The following is a 17631-nucleotide window of genomic DNA, read 5'->3' as shown; positions in this document are numbered from 1 at the left end:
TGGGTAATCTGGGAATCACCTGCATCGGAGTGTTGGGGATTTTTCTCTCGTGCAGACTTGATTCTTTGGAATAGAGTGTTCAGTCTTCTGCTTGGGAGGCAAAAGCGTCTAGCTGCCAGTTCAGACACCTTCTGTTTACACTCTTTAGAAGGTAAATCTCTAAACTCCTGTGGGGATGGAGGGAGGCAGTCACTTAGTGGGGAAAACTGAGGAGGGAATTTACAGCTTTTCAAACATATTTTACCCTAGTTCCCCTAATTTTAGTTCCTGGTCCCTCACCCTCATTTCCAGAAGTAACCAATGCTTTTTGAGGATTCTTTACTCACTACTGTCTTGGGTTCAGTTTTCTAGATCTACTAGATTATTGCCACTCATCCATCTACTTCTCAGCTTCCAAAATTTTATTCCCATTATATTTTTTCCTATTCTTCCTAAGTAGGTGTATGATTGTTTTAACAAATATTTCTTTACTGCAATTTTAATAAGGTTTGAGAGAAAGTTAGATGCAGATATACAGTTTGCCTCCTTAACACAGAAATTTCATTGATATTTGATTAGTCAGAAAATAGCAACAGTACTCCTGAGAAAAGTATTAATAATATAAATCTAAATGAGATATTGTAATAATCTTTAGAAAGAGAGCATTACTAAATGTAGGAACTAAAACACTGATAATTATAGCATATAAGATGTAATACATTGGAGTGAATTAAGTATGCATGTTTAAATATTAAGGGTAACTACAAAAGAGTATAAAGTGAATGCATAACTTCCAAATTGATATAGAGGATAAAAGAATTAGAGGGCATTCTGTCAGTCCAAAAAGACAGAAAAGAAGCATAGAATAATCAGAGTATCTAGAAAACACAAGATAATGGTACTTACAATAGGCCAGGCATGGTGGCTCACACCTGTAATCCCAGCACTTTGGGAGGCCGAGGTGGGCGGATCATAAGGTGAGGAGATCGAGACCATCCTGGCTAACATGGTGAAACCCCATCTCTACTAAAAGTAGAAAAAATTAACCGGGCGTGGTGGCAGGGGCCTGTAGTCCCAGCTACTCGGAAGGCTGAGGCAGGAGAATGGCGTGAACCCGGGGGGCGGAGCCTGCAGTGAGCCGAGATTGCGCCACTGCACTCCAGCCTGGGTGACAGAGTGAGACTCCATCTCAAAAAGAAAAAAAAACGTAATAAATGCAACTGGATTAAACTCACCGGTGACAAGAAATTGAAATTGGACTTCTGGAAAAATCCGGTATTATAATACATCAACACATTTCTGTCATCTCTACCTTCACATTATAAATTTAACTCTTTCTCATCATTTCCACATCCATCACCTTAGTCCAAGCCTTGTCATTTCTCCATGAATGGCTGCACTAGCATTTATTTACTTATTTACTTATTTTTCAGACAGAGTCTCACTTTGAAACGCCCAGGTTGGAGTGCAGTGGCACGATCTCGGCTCACTGTAACCTCCACCTCCCAGGTTCAAGTGATTCTCTTGCCTCAGCCACCTGAGTAGCTGGGATTACAGGCGCCTGCCAACATGGCCACGCCTGGCCCAATACATGCATTTTTAAATATTTGAGATGGTCTTCAGTCCCTACTCATTTCGCTAAGTGAGGAAACCCATAAACAAATGTTACAGTTTTTTTTTATATCTGTGGTCAGTGGTTTAATGTTACATATACACTGTTGAGACAACTGTGATGTCAAAGTGTGATAGATACTCCCTAGTAACCAGTTAAAATAATGTAATGACACTACTGAATCATTTCCTACACTTTTCATCTTGGTTGGAAAGTATCATACTACTCCAGGCATACCACAAGCCCCAGAGGTCCCAAATCTCCATCTTTCATTATTCTTAATTGGTTAAGTATCCTTGGATTTTTTTTTCTTTGAAACTTCAGAATTGGCTTTTGAGATAGTAGAACAAGATCCACGTAATCTACACCCTGGTGAAGTGGGAATTTCTATCAGCCTATACCTGGACTCTATCACTGAGCTTCTGGAAGAGCCCTGGGACTTTACATCGTTTGGAATTTGACTATATCAAGTGTCTCAGAGAATGAGAAAGGGTGGGAGTAATTATATTCTTATTTTGAAGTAGTTGGTGATATGAAATGTTTTATCTGTTATTGTTCTTACACATCTTGCCTTTGGGAGATGGGGGAGAATGGAATTGATCTGCTCTAATTTTTGTTTATGTTAGATGCTGGAATTTAATTATGGAGCTGATGGTACTTTGCAGATTAGTTAGTAATGGCTACCATCCAGCCATTACTTCTGAGTAGAATCAGGTAAATTTGGGGCAATGAGGAGAATATATTGTAAAAAGCGTATACTGAGAGTATTGCTTATTTGTAATTGGTAGGAAAACATTAAACGATGCTAAAACTGTGATCAGCAGCAGGAAAACGTGACCCAGGGAAATCTGCAAAAGTGGTTTTTTCTTTATTAGATAAATAAAATGTGTTTTTATGTAGAACAGAAACAATCACGGCAATAGACTAATAAATACGGTTTTATTCCAGATTTCTTATTGTATAGGTGATATCCAGATTACAGGAAAATTTTAAATAAATAGGAATTTCCTTTCCAACAACGCCATCACCTTAATATAATCATTGTTAATATTTTGGTACACTTCCTTACATATTATTTTTCTGTGTAGGTTTTTAACTGGACTGTAACTTTTTTGTTGCTATCGTATTCTTTTTTTTAGAGACTGGGTCTCATTCTGTTACCCAGGCTGGAGTATTATGGCACAATCATAGGTCACTGCAGCCTTGAACTCCTGGACGAAAGTGATCCTCCCATCTCAGCCTTCCAAATAGCTGGGACTACAGGTATATGCCACCACTCCCAGCAAATTTTTTTTTTTTTTTTTTTTTTTTTTAGAGACGGGGCCTTGAAATGTTGCCTAGGCTGGTCTTGAACTCCTGGCCTCAAGTGATCCTCCCACCTCAGCCTCCCAAAGTGCAGGGATTATAGGTGTGAGCATGTGAGCCACCATACCTGGCAGAACTATAATCTTATAGTATAATTCAGTAGGTAAAATTCTGAATCTTGCTTTTTTCCACCTAATTATATCACAAATTATATCTCCATGTTACTACAAAGTTTTCGTTATAAAAATGCATGCTGATTAAATTGCACAAGAAAAAAAAGGAAGGGAATGATCTCTCTTCTCTGCATCACTCAGACACAACCAGAATATTTTACTTTTTTCACTCACTATTACATGAAAATGATTTTTTCCTTCTGTTATCTAGTTTTTAGAAACCAACACATTAAGAAAGAAATCCTGTTCTACCATAACATGGATGAAACTTAAGGATATTATGCTAAGCAAAACAAACTACAGTTGACCCTTAAACAACATGGGGGTTCAAGGCAACGACCCCCGTGCAGTTGAAAATCCAAGTATAATTTTGCCTCCCCCAAAGCTTAAACTAATAGTCTACCATTGACTGGAAGCCATATCACTAACATACACAATCAGTTAGCAAAGATTTTGTATGTTATATGTATTATTTACTGAATTCTTACAATAAAGTAAGCCACAGTAAAGAAAATACTATTAAGAAAATCATAAGGAAGAGAAAATATATTTACTATCCAACAAGTGGAAGTGGGTCATCATAAAGGTCTCGTCCTCATTGTCTTCACACTGAGTAGGCTGAGGAGGATGAGGACAGGAGGGGTTTGGTCTTGCTGTTCCAGGGTAACAGAGGCAGAAGAAAATCCATGGAGAAGTGGACCCAGGGATTTCAAACCCATGTTTGAAGGTCACCTGTAGTTATAAATATTAATGCACAAATACTGCATGTGAGGTAACCAAAATAGCCCAACTCCTAGAAACAGAAAATAGAGCGGCAGTGGCCAGGGAATGGCAGAGGGGAAAAGGGGAGCTGCTGTTCAATGAGTTTAGAGTTTCAGTTTTGCAAGATGAAAACGTTCTAGAGATCTGTTACACAACAATGTACATGTAGTTAACACTGCTGTACTGTACACTTAAAAATGGTTAAGATGGGCTGGGCATGGTGGTGCACCCCAATAGTTGCAGCTCCTCGGGAGGCTGAGGCTTGAGGATTGCTTGAAGCCAGGAGTTCGGGACCAGCCTGGCAACATTGTGAGACCCTGTCTCTACAAAAAAGTTTAAAAATTAGCCAGGCTTGGTGGTGTGTGCCTATAGTCCCAGCTACTTGGGAAGCTGAGACAGGAGGATCCTTTTTGCCCAGGAGTTTAAGGCTGTAGTGAGCTATCATGGCACCACCGCACTCCAGCCTGGACAACAGAGTAAGACCCTGTCTCTAAATAAAAAATAAACCAATAAAGTATACAGAAGGATGTGCATAGGTTATATGCAAATAGTGTGCCATTTTATATAAGGAAGTTGAGTATTTGCAGATTTTGGTATCCGTGAGGAGTCCAGGAACCAATCCACCATGGATACAGAGGGACACCTATACTAATATCATTAATATTTCCCATGCCAATATTCTACTATAATAGGAGTGCAATTGCTTCCTAATATTTAATTATATGGCAATAACCATATTAATAAATAGAAACATAATATTCCATTAAATGAATATTCCATATTACATATCCATTCATCTATTGGTAAATGTTGCTAACAATTTTTAATATGAATACTGCATGATAAACATTATTTGAATAAAGTATAGGCCCTTTTCAGATATCAGAGGGCCTTGTGAAGCAAGCCAAGGCAGTGATGGGTTACTGAAGGGTTTTAAATGAGAATAACATGACAAGATTTGCATTTTATTTTATTTTAATTCATATTTGTTTTTATTGAAGGAGATTGTACTTTAAACAAACCAGTCTGATGATAGTAAGAAGTTAGATTGGAATAATTTATAGTCATCCTTTCCCTGGGTCATATCTGACAGCTTGGAGCCCTTTGTACATTTGGGTAATTTTTTCCTAAATGGTTTTATTTATCCCTTTTATTCAGTAAAACTTAATTGCCATGTTTCTGTTATGCTGTGGTCAGAATGTATGTGCCCCTTCAAAATTCATATGTTGGAGCTTAAACTCCAATGAGATAGTATTAAGAGGTGAAGCCTTCAGGGGGCAATTAAGTCGAGAGAGTAGATCCCTCAGGAATGGGATTAGCAATGTTCTACAAGGGCTGGAGAGAATTAGCTGGGCCCTTTTTTGCCCTTGCATCCCTCCTGCCACGTCAGGACACAGTGCTCATTCCCTCTGGAGGCCACAGCATCCAAGGCCTCATCTTGGAAGCGGAGACTAGGCCTTCAGCAGACACCAAGCCTGCTGGTACCCTGATCTAGGACTTCCCAACCTCCATAACTGCAAGCTGTTATGTATGCTGTTTATACATTACCCAGTCTAAGGTACTTTGTCATAGCAGCACAAATGGACTAAGACCGAAATTGATCTTTGTGGTACTATTGCTATAACAAATACCTGAAAATGTGGAAGTGGCTTTGGAACTGGATAATGGGTCAAGGCTGGAAGACTTTGAGGTGTATGCTAGAAAAGCCTGGATTGCTGTGAACAGAGCGCTAATGGTGATTCTGATAAGGGCTCAGAGAAGAGATCTGTAGAGAGAGCCTCAATCTTCTTAGAGATTATCTAAGTAGACAAGAACAGAATGTTGGTAGAAATATGGATGGTAAAGGCAATTCTGTTGAGGTCACAGACATAAATGAGGGATGAGGTATTGGAATCTGGAGGAAAGGACGTCATTGCTATAACATGGCAAGGAACTTGTCTGAATTGTGTCCGTGTCTATGCTTTATGGAAGGCAGAACTTAGAAATAATGAACCTTGGATATTGAAATTGGCAAAGAGTTTCTAAAAGTGGTAAGTTCCTGGCATTGACACTTTTACACATTGCTAATAGCAGTAAAAAATGGTGGTATTCATACTCCCTTCCTGGACGGCATTTTAGCAATACTTATCAACAAGCTAAAAAAAATGTACAAGCTCATCGATCAGTTTCTGGAGGAGATACTGTATTGAGAACAAACAGAAGGATTTTACTTCAAAGATGTTAGTCACACGGTTGTTTGTAACAACAACTGGAAACAACCTGAGTGTCCATTAACAGAAATGGTTCAACGAATCTTGGTCAGTCTGTGGAGTGGAATGCTGTGCAGTCATTACAAGTATGTCATAAAAGACTGATGTCACTATACACCTATGAGAGTGGATAAAATCCAAAGCACCGACAACAACAAATGCTGACAAGAGAGTGGAGGAGCAGGAACTCTCCTTCACCGTTGGTGAGGACAGTGCGGCACTTTCTTACAAAACTAAACATCCTCTTGCCACATGACCCAGCAGTCACTCTCCTTTTATTTATGCAAAGGAATTGAAAATTTATGGCCACACAAAAACCTGCACACAGATGCTTGTAGCAGCTTCATTCATAATTGGCAAAACTTGGAAACAACCAAGATGTCCTTTGGTAGGTGAATGGATAAAGAAACTGTGGTACATCCAGACAATGGAATATTATTTTGCATTAAAATGAGTTATCAAGCCATGAAAATACATTGAAGAAACATTTTTTCTTTTTTTTTTGAAACAGGGTCTCACTCTGTCACCCAGGCTAGAGTGCCAGTTCTCCCACCTTAGCTTCCCAAGCAGCTGAGGTTACAGGCACATGCCATGCCCAGCTAATTTTTAAAATTTTTTGTAGAGATGGGGTTTCACCATGTTGCCCAAGCTGATCTCAAACTCCTGGCCTCAAGTGATCCACCCACCTTGGCCTCCCAAAGTGCTGGGATTACAGGCATGAGCCACCACGCCTGGCCTCAGAGGAGTTTGAGGGCAGTGAAAGTACTCTGTGTGATACTATCATGGTGGAGACTTGTTGTTATGCATTTGTCCAAACCCATTGAATGTACAACACCAAGAGCAATATAGTTTGAATATTTGCCTCTGCCCAAATCTCATGTTAAAATGTAATCCTTGGTGTCAGAGATGGGACCTGGTGGGAGGTGTTTGAATCATGGGGGAAGATCCCTCAGGCATGGCTTGGGCCATCCCCTTGGTGATAAATGACTTCACACAAGCTCTGAGTTCACACAAGCTCTGGTGATTTAAAACTGCGTGGCTCCTCCCTCCGCACTCTCTCTCTTGCTCCTGTTCTGGCCATGTGATGTGTCTGTTGCCCCTTCACCTTCCACCACGATTGGAAGCTCCCTGAGGCCTCCCAAGAAACCAAGCAGATGTCAGCACCATGCTTCCTGTACAGCCTGCAGAACTGTGAGCCAATTCAACCTCGTTTCTTTATAAATTACCCAGTATCAAGTGTTTATAGCAGTACAAGAACAGCCTAATACAAAGAATTAAACCTAATGAAAACTATGAACTTTGGGCAACAAAGAGGTATCAATGTAGCTTTATTAATTTTTTTCATTAATTTTTTTTTATTAATTTTTTTTTTTGAGACAGAGTCTCACTCTGTCGCCCAGGCTGGAGTGCAGTGGCGCTCCACTCACTGTAACCTCTGCCTCCCAGGTTCAAGTGTTTCTCCTGCCTCAGCCTCCCGAGTAGCTGGGACTACAGGCATGCACCACCACACCCCGCTAATTTTTGTAATTTTAGTAGAGATGTGGTTTCACCATGTTGGCGAGGCTGGTCTCAAACTCCTGGCCTCAGGTGATCTGGCCACCTCGGCCTCCAAAGTGCTGGGATTACAGGCATGAGCTACTGCGCCCGGCCAGCTTCATTAATTTTTAACACGTATACCACTCTCGTGGGGATGCTGATTGTAGGGGAGGCTGGGGATGGGGAGAGCAATCCAGGGGAGGAGGCGTGGTATATGGGAACTGTCTGGACATTCCACTTAATTTTGCTGTGAACCTAAAACTACTCTTAACAAACTCAAGTTTATTAATTAAAAAAAAAGACTAATGGCTTGATAAGATGTTCACAGTGTGTTCTGTTAAAAAAAAAAAAAAGATGCTAGAATTCTATTTCTTGCTAAAATATATATATACATGTATATATAATATATACGCAAATATAATATGTGGATATAGCATTGTATTAATAAATATAAAACTAAAACAAAGCTCTCCAGCTCTCCAGCACTGTATATACAGAAGTGATCTGTAGATGACAGGATCAAATCCCAGGGTGATTTGTGTTCATTGTGCTCGTCTCTATTTTTCACTGTTCCACAAAGAACATGTATTGCCTCCGTAACAAGAAAAAGAAGAAAAGAGAACTGCATTATATCATTCAAAAAGTTGTCTAGTGATCACTAAGACACTATTGAAGATGTGTGTTGAAAGTTTGAATAAAGTTGCTTTTAAAATGTAAAAATAAAGAGCAATATTTTTAAATTAACGTCGTTACATACATGATCTTAAATATATCTGTGGACGTAGTAAAGTTTATATATTTAACTTGACCAAAACTCTTTTAAGGGATTTTCTTATTAGGGAAAAGAGGGTCACTTTTTGTTCATCATTATATTCAGATATTTATTGTGTTAACCACTGCTCCTTTGCTTAATCACAACCCAGAATAAAGCTTTTCCTCCAATCATATTGCAACACAACTTTAAATCATTGTTTTTGGTCTGAGTGGGGTTGAAGGGTACCTTAGTGAGATGATTGCTCCAACACTTGCTGCCTCTATCAAATACAATAAAAATCTACTTGGCGTGGGGAGCGGCACTCACACTTAAGTGCAGAAACTGGAGCTGTAGAGGATGAAACAATTAGTGTAGCTGGTGCTCCTGAAGCCCCACCCTCTGAGGATTAAAACAGGGAAATTAATGGCCTGACGCAACAGTGATAAAATGGCACTGCTGCGACCTTTCCCCCATCTCTTCAAATTGGAGAAACTCTCAGTTGGAAGGGACCTTACTAAGTGCCGGATTTAGCCACTTAGTAAGAATTCTAAGAGATTCTTAGAATCTCTGGTGAGTCATCTGTTTTTAACACTTGCACTTAAACAGGAAAGGAATTTATAACCCAGAAGACTCGTGTAGCCTCATGGCTGCACAACAGCCTCTGGAATCTTGAGAATAAATAATTTTTCTAAAGTAAGTGGCTTTAAAATTTTGTGTTTGTAAAGACAACATTTTTGGTAAATGCCAATTAATTTTTGTGATTTTATTCTATTCAAGGTAGAGAAATATTTTCTAAATTGTGTTTATGTTTTGGTTTTTAAACATAGTTTATGTCAAAATTTGTATATATACTAATTAGAGCCTAATGTGAACTATCTCGTGGTTTTTATATTTTTTACTACAAACAGTTTTTAAAAATTCGCATGTATATCTGATTTGGTGACCCGGAACTAGTTGAAATGCAGATGCTTTATAAACCATCTTAACTACTGACATTATTTTGTTTTTTGTGAAGCATGAAATGGTTCAGTTTATTGACTGATTGTTATGTCACTGGGGAGAAATGAATTTTCACGGTGTGTTTTATTGTGCCTATTTAGTGGGTTCAGCATTAAAATAAATAATGCTGTTATGAGAAAAGAGATGGCCTGATGATTTCTCGATGGAAATGGAAGTTGAGAACTCCAGGCTGTGATCCCATGAAAACACCTGACTGACTCTGATGCCCTCAGATAGGCACTTAACTTCTTTGTGCCTGTATTTCCTCAAATTCAAAATAGATTAAGAAAACTGATTTAGACCAAAGTAGAGTGAGAAGCACAGTATTTGCCACACGCTTTGAGGCTGAGATAAATGTTGATATTATTACAAAGTCCCACAGTATTTATTGAGATGGCTCCATATTGGGGAAGAGGAGGAGAGAGACTGTGGAGTGCCGGAAGGCACTGTGTTAGCCTCCAGAATTTGGGCCCCTTTGTGTGGCAATGAAGGCAGTATATTTTCTTCAGGTCACTACTCCACCTTAATTCTTTGCAGGAGGAGAAGCCAGGCATATCAGGGCCTTGGTTTTCCAGGTGAGCATCTGCTGGCACACTGTTAAGATGAATTCCCTGCAAATGGTACTTTTAGCAGGCTACATTTGAGGGGTCTTCTGGCAAAGACGTTTTTCCTGTACATTCATAAATGCTGCCTGGGTTACTTTTAAATTACTACTCCATATTGGCCCTTCGCTTAGAAGAAACAAACTAGACTTAACTTACTTTGCCTCATTCATGTTTGCAGTAACAGGATGTATTTGTTTTGTGAGTTTCTTCTGTCTTTTGAAGGGAGGGATGTGGAGTTTGGTGGATTATTTGTTACTCTCACCTTTTTTTCAGTCCAAAGAGGCCATGTGGGGAAACAGCAGAGGTGGAGGCATCACTGCTAACCCACATACCTTTGTCCTCTAGACATGGGGCGAGGCAACAAAGGGTGAGGGAGAAGGTGTTAAATGTGCCTAGCAATTCCATACATTATCTTATTTAATTGCCACATTCCACGTGGCATTTTACAGATAGGTGGCAGAGGCAAACTTCTGTATAAACAGGTGGGTCTACATGGTGGGTCAGGGATGATGTGCCTGAAATTTCAGCACCAGCGATTGAGTCTTTTAGGAAAAAGTGCCATTGCATGTCATAGAACCAGAAGTGTGTACACTGCTGGTACAAATCATCATCATCATCGTCATCATCATCATCATCATCATCATTGACTCTCACAGTTCACAAAGCACCTTCATATCTCATGGAACATCGTCATCATCATCATCGTCATCATCATTGACTCTCACAGTTCACAAAGTACCTTCATATCTCATGGAACATCGTCATCATCATCATCGTCATCATCATTGACTCTCACAGTTCACAAAGTACCTTCATATCTCATGGAACATCGTCATCATCATCATCGTCATCATCATTGACTCTCACAGTTCACAAAGCACCTTCATATCTCATGGAACATCGTCATCATCATCATCGTCATCATCATTGACTCTCACAGTTCACAAAGCACCTTCATATCTCATGGAACATCGTCATCATCATCATCGTCATTATCATTGACTCTCACAGTTCACAAAGCACCTTCATATCTCATGGAACATCGTCATCATCATCATCGTCATTATCATTGACTCTCACAGTTCACAAAGCACCTTCATATCTCATGGAACATCGTCATCATCATCATCGTCATTATCATTGACTCTCACAGTTCACAAAGCACCTTCATATCTCATGGAACCTTCACAACCATCCTGTAGGTTACTGTTCCCCCTGTTAGACATGAGCATGCTGAAGCTAGAGGATGAATTTTAATAACATTCTTAACTATTATTGGTCTAACATGGGGAATATATTGTGATTTTTCTCTATAAGAAAGGTAATGTCTTTTTAAATTATTTATCTATTTATTTACTTTTCATATCTAGTCCTGTAGAACATCTATTTTTTAAAAAAGACTCTGACCAATACAGAAAGAAGTCAAGTGGATTTTCCCAACACGACTTTGCTTTAAGTGAAGAAATGCAATGACTTTGTAGTCTTTTCAAATATGTCTGATATAATATACGGAATCTTTCTTGAATTCATTTCAGTATAATTGAGTTTTCTCCTGGAGAAAATAGGTCCCGATTGCACCATTTTTTCTGCATTTCTGCATCAACTCTGTGAAATACAGTTTTTTTTTTTTTTTTTTTTGGTTTGTTTGTTTTTTTTTGGAGACAGAATCTTGCTCTGGAGTGTAGTGGTGCGATCTCGGCTCACTGCACCCTCCATCTCCTGGGTTCAAGAGATCCTCCTGCCTCAGCCTCCTGAGTAGCTGGGACTACAGGTCCGTACCACCATGCCCAGCTAATTTTTGTATTTTTAGTAGAGATGGGGTTTTGCCATGTTGGCCAGGGTGGTCTCGAACTCCTGACCCCAGGTGATCCACCCACCTCGGCCTCCCGAAGTGCTGGGATTATAGGTGTGAAATACAGTTCTGAATTCTGAATATCTGCGCTGCTTGATGATAGTGATTCAAACTTGATCAGACTTCTGCTTGATGATAGTGATTCAAGGTCTTTGATTAAAAATATGTCATATATATTTAGAATATATGTTAGTTATAATGTTTGCCAGAGCCGCTTTGATAGTACACCACACAGAGTGGCTTAAACAATAGCAATTTATTGTCTTACAGTTCTAAAGGCTGAAAGTTTGAGATCAAGGTATCAGCATGATTAAACATCTACCCTATTCTTCTTGTTCTTTTTTATGACATTGGAATATACCATATTTGAAAAATGCATTTTAGAAAAACTAATGGAATCCAAATAAAGTTTGGAGTTTAGTGACTAATAATATATTAATATTGATTCATTAGTTATGACAAGTGTACCATAATAATGTAAGAGTTAACAATAAAGGAATTGTATCACAAATGAAATTACAAATTATATTACAAAGCAATAGTAATCAAAACAGTGTGGTACTGGCATAAAAACAGTCATATAGACTACTGGAACAGAATAGAAAGCATATAAATGAAGCCATGCATAAATGGTCAGCTAATCCTCAGCAAGAGTGCCAAGAATATACAACAGGGAAAGGATAGTGTCTTCAATAAATGGTGACAGGAAAACTGATATTTACAAGGAGAAGAATGAAATTGGATCCTTATCTCACACCATACACAAAAATCAACTCAAACTGGATTAAAGATTTAAGTGTGAGACTTGGGGCCGTAAAACTAGAAGAAAACATAGGGAAAATGCTCTTTGACATTGGCCTGGGCAATGATTTTTTGGATATGATACCAAAAGCACAGGCAACAAAAGCAAAAACAAACAAGTGGGACTACATCAAACTAAAAAGTTCCTGCATGCAAAAGAAAAAACCAGCAAAATGTAAAGGCAACCTATGGAATGGGAGAAAATATTGCAAACCATACATTTGATAAGGGGTTAATATTCCAATACATATAAGGAACTCAGACAACTCAATTGCAAAAACAAAAACGACCTAATTAATAAAAATGGAAAAAAGGACCTGACATTTTCAAAGAAGACGTACAAATGTCCAACAGGTATATGAACATTGTTCATCAAGGAAATGTAAACCAAAACCACAATGGGATATCACCTCACACCCATTATAATGGCTACTATCAAAAAGACAGAAGTGTTGGTGAGGGTGTGGGGAAAAAGGAACCTGTTGGTGGGAATGTAAATTGGCATAGCCACTACGGAAAACAGTATGGAGGTTTCTCAAGAAACTAAAAATAGAATTACCATATCATCCAACAATCCCACTTACGGGTGTAAGTCCCAAAAGAAATAAAATCAGAATCTCTAAGAGCTATCTGTATTGCCATGTTTATTGCAGCATTATTCACAGTAGCTAAGATATGGAAACAATGTGTCTATAGACAAATGAGTGGATAAACAAAAGGTGTGTGTATATATATATACACACACACACACACACACACGTATGTAATGGAATATTATTCAGCCTTAAAAAAGGAGGTCCTGCTATTTGCAACAACATGGATGTACTTGGAGGACATTATGCTAAGTGAAATAAGCCAGACACAGAAAGACAAATACTGCATGATCTCTGTTACATTTTCAAAAGTCAGACTCATGGAAACAGAGAGTAGATGGGTAGTTAACCAGGGGTGGGAGTAGGGGAAATGGGAAAATGTTGGTCAAAGGGTACAAACTTTTAGTGATAAGAAAAACAATTTCTGATGTACAGTGTGGTGACTATGGTTAATAATTATTCTATACTTGAAATTTACCAAGAGAGTAGATCTCAAGTATTCTCACCACACATACAGAAAAGGTAACTAGTGAGTTGATGGATATGTTAATTAGCCTGTGTGGTAATCATTCCACAAGGTATATGTACATCAAAACATCGTGTGGCACACCTTAAATATATGCAATTTTTACTTGTCCATCATACCTCAATAAGACTGGAAAAAAAATAGAGGAAACTGAGTGAGCGAGGTATATGGGAACTCTGTATTATATTTGGAACTTTTCTGTATATCTAAAACTATTCTAAAATCAAAAGGTTATTCAAATATAAAATCCTTTTATAATATAAAATAGTGTCTATATTAAACATTCCATGAATGCTGTACTTAGAATTATTATATAATTTTATTGTTTTTAATGCCATTGCTTATACATGTTTTTGTACTCAAGAACAAATTGGATATGGCCTCTAGAGGACAGTGTTGGGTCATAGAAAGATTTTACCATTTCTGCCCAAGTTGAAGATGGTCATAACCATTTTTCTTCTTCTTTTCTAACCACAAGTCCTGTTTATTCATTGTCCCTCTTTAAAAACAACAATAACAAAGAACACTTATGACTCGTCTGCTATTGTGACTAGTTGGCTGTTTTGTTTTAACTTATTTTCGTGTAATTTTGGTTCCACAAACATCTATTAGGCGAGAAAGATCTGCAGAGTTGGCACCATAATGTTCACATCCCTGAGGGTTTGTGAAAGTTGTGAGGGAACCCGGGGAGGCGATATGAGGCATATATTATGTGTCATTTGTGAGTTCTTCCACGATGGAGATGGAATTATAGAGTTGAACTTCCTTTGGAAAAACAAACAACAGTTTGTAGCTTGATCAAGGTGCATGTAAGCTACAGAGGGGTTTTGATCTTTTAAAGGTTGAGACTGCCTGCTCTACAGTGGTTTGTTGGTGGTGGGAGGAGAGGAGAAAAACCATTGCTCTTGCTTCTGGAGCAAATTTCTGGAGTAATCAGAATAGCAACTTAACATTTTAATTTTAAAATTCCTCCTCCGGAGATACCCTCGTGAGATTGACATTGTATTTGCCCGAGGCTCCTGAGGTGGGGAGTTGCAGAGTGCCGCTCAAGCGCATCAGAGCCATACAAACATTAATCTGCAAAATGCTCGCCTTGGACCTAGAGGCAGCTGAAGACAATTGTTCATGAATGGATGGGCTCAGAAATTCTGAAATACACAACGCTGTCATTGAATGCACTGAATTTTCTGCTGAGAGTGGAGTCTGAGGGTTCTACATGCTAGGTGTGAATCTAGCATAAATATTAAAAAATAGGAGTCACTTGGATGACGATGTGTTCCACTTAGCAGCCACCTATAGTTTTTCGTTTGTTTGTTTTTGCTCAAAGAATAAATCTGTCCAAAGCTCATCTGCTGAATTGGGATCTTTGAGCCTTTTAATAGGATTTTTGAAAGGGAGTGGAAAATGTACAGCTCCTTATAGATAGCCTGACATGAAAGTTAAGGTCAGTGATGTTTTGTTCAGCCACTCCATCCACGTCAAACCCACGGGCAGGGATCTGTTTTGTTCTCATTTAATAGTGCTAAGTGCCAAACATTCTCTTTCTCAGGTATAGTCTTCTAATTTAGTGGTGGTGTGACAAAGTTCTATTTACCATATAGGTACTTAATACGTATTATGATGATTTAAGATGTAGTTGGTCCTTGAGATCGTGATTGGTCCCCTAACCTGGTCCCTCATTCAGGATTCCTTATCTCAGGGAAAAGCATCACCTTATCCCAGTGGTATAAGTCAGAATCTTGGGAGTCATCCTTGAATCCTCTGTTTTTTCCATCCTTACTCATAATGAATGCAGGACCAGGTCCTACCAATTTCACTTGTTAAATATTTTTTGAAGCCATCTATTTCTCTTTCCGTGGCCGTCACTCCAATCTAAGCCCTTGTCATATCTGCTTAGACTACTGAAGAAGCTGCCACTCTCAACCAGTGTGCTCTTCCAAAACATGCATCTGTGAGACCATCACGGATTTCCCATTGTTCTTAGGCTAGCAACCTTATCACTGTCATGGACAACAAGGCCCTGCCATCGGGCCCCTGTCTCTCTTTCTAGCCTCATCTTGAAGCCTTCTCCCTGCTCCTTGTACTCCAGCCTCCTAGCCTCCAATGTGTCAGCAGAGAGTCTTAGCGTATTCAATTTCCTCTAGGTGACTGTCTGTCCCCTGCTGTCTCTGTCTCATTACCTTCTACTCATCCATTCTAAATCAGCTGGAGTGTTATTTCCTCATGGATGACTTCCCTGGTCTCCTGGTCTAAGAAGTGTTCTTTATGTTTTTATTTTTAATTTTAATTTTATTTTATTTTATTATTTTATTTATTTTTTATTTTTTTATTTATCTTTTTTTTTCCTTTTTTTTTTTTTGAGACAGAGTCTCGCTCTGTCGCCCAGGCTGAAATGCAGTGGCCCGATCTCGGCTCACTGCAAGCTCTGCCTCCCGGGTTCACGCCATTCTCCTGCCTCAGCCTCCTGAGTAGCTGGGACTACAGGCACCCACCACCATGCCCGGCTAATTTTTTGTACTTTTAGTAGAGACGGGGTTTCACCGTGTTAGCCAGGATGGTCTTGATCTGCTGACCTCGTGATCCACCCACCTCAGCCTCCCAAAGTGCTGGGATTACAGGCGTGAGCCACCGCACACGGAAATTTTTTTATTTTTTATTTTTGTATTGAGATGGAGTCTCGCTCTGTCGCCCATACTGGAGTACAGTGGTGCGATCTCGGCTCACTGCAACCTCCACCTCCCGGGTTCAAGTGGTTCCCCTGCTTCAGCCTCCCGTGTAGCTCGGATTACAGGTGTGTGCCACTACGCCCATATAATTTGTGTATTTTTAGTAGAGACGGGGTTTCACCATGTTGGCCAAGCTGATCTCGAACTCCTGACCTCAAGTAATCTGCCTGCCTTGGCCTCCCCAAGTGCTGGGATTACAGGCGTGAGCCACCACGCCTGGCCGAGTGTTCTTTATTGACTATTCTTACAGACCCATGCTCCTTCCCCTCACTGTGCTTACATCAATTCACAGTGTCTTTGGTTGCTGTTTCTGGATTAATGTCTGTCTCCCTTATCAGATTATCAGCTGTGTTCAAGTTGAATGATGAAGATAAATCTTAAAAAAATAAAATAAAGTACCATCTCTGTGAGCAGGGGTCATGCCCAAGTGTGCTCACCATCCAGAGTCTCTAGCACTTGGCACAGTGCTTGGAAAAAGTCGTTGCTGAATACATTTGTTGAATGACTAAATGGCTATTTACTTATTGAATGTTTAGGTAGAGGAAGAAGAACCCACTGGATACATTCGATTCGAAAAATTTCTTCCGGTGATGACAGAAATACTACTAGAAAGAAAGTAAGTAAATGCAATTGTTAAGGCAAAGTAATGATCAGAATTATGAATCTATTCATTTCAGGACACTTGGCTTTTTCACTTTGTGTATTATACTCAACCAGTATATCTTAAGGTGGCCTACCTCTAACCTTCAAGCTACTTCTGAACTGCCAGTTGGTACATGCTTAGAAATATCAACCACATTAGTGTTATCCTAAGCAAAGCATAATTAGAGGGTAAATAAGCTATAAAGATCATAAATCAACATTCTTAATATCTTCTGTTTTGAATTATCAATGATAAATAAGAATCCTAATATTTTTCTAGCAAAAATATAGCATTAGCTTACCATAGTTGGTTCATCATAGAAGTCTTGTGCCCAGATAAATTGATGTCCAAAAAGCTAATAGATAACCTCAAACATGTCAGTGATTTTGCACTAAATATTTCCTGTGGGGCTGAGGTATTTTCGACTTTCATATCCAGAAATCCAAAAAGATTTCAATGAGGCAAGTATTATTATCCCAGTATGTTAGCAGCTTTTATTTTATTTTATTTTATTTT

The 17631-nt window shown here is 39.0% G+C and overlaps 1 protein-coding gene across 8 annotated transcripts in view; it reads left to right on the top strand.

Moving 5' to 3' along the window:
• EFCAB2 (EF-hand calcium binding domain 2) overlaps positions 1 to 17631 on the top strand; it is a 162253-nt gene that overhangs the window by 93938 nt on the left and 50684 nt on the right. For all 8 annotated transcript variants that reach the window (NM_001131911.1, XM_009246323.4, XM_054557391.2 and 5 more), the window contains 1 exon segment: positions 17009 to 17088. In NM_001131911.1, the coding sequence (NP_001125383.1) occupies positions 17009 to 17088 (80 nt within the window).

Source organism: Pongo abelii, chromosome 1, assembly GCF_028885655.2.
Source record: "Pongo abelii isolate AG06213 chromosome 1, NHGRI_mPonAbe1-v2.0_pri, whole genome shotgun sequence".
Lineage (NCBI taxonomy): Eukaryota > Metazoa > Chordata > Mammalia > Primates > Hominidae > Pongo > Pongo abelii.
The sequence above is the reverse complement of the archived record's forward strand: the minus strand, read 5'-3'. Positions and strand labels throughout refer to the sequence as shown.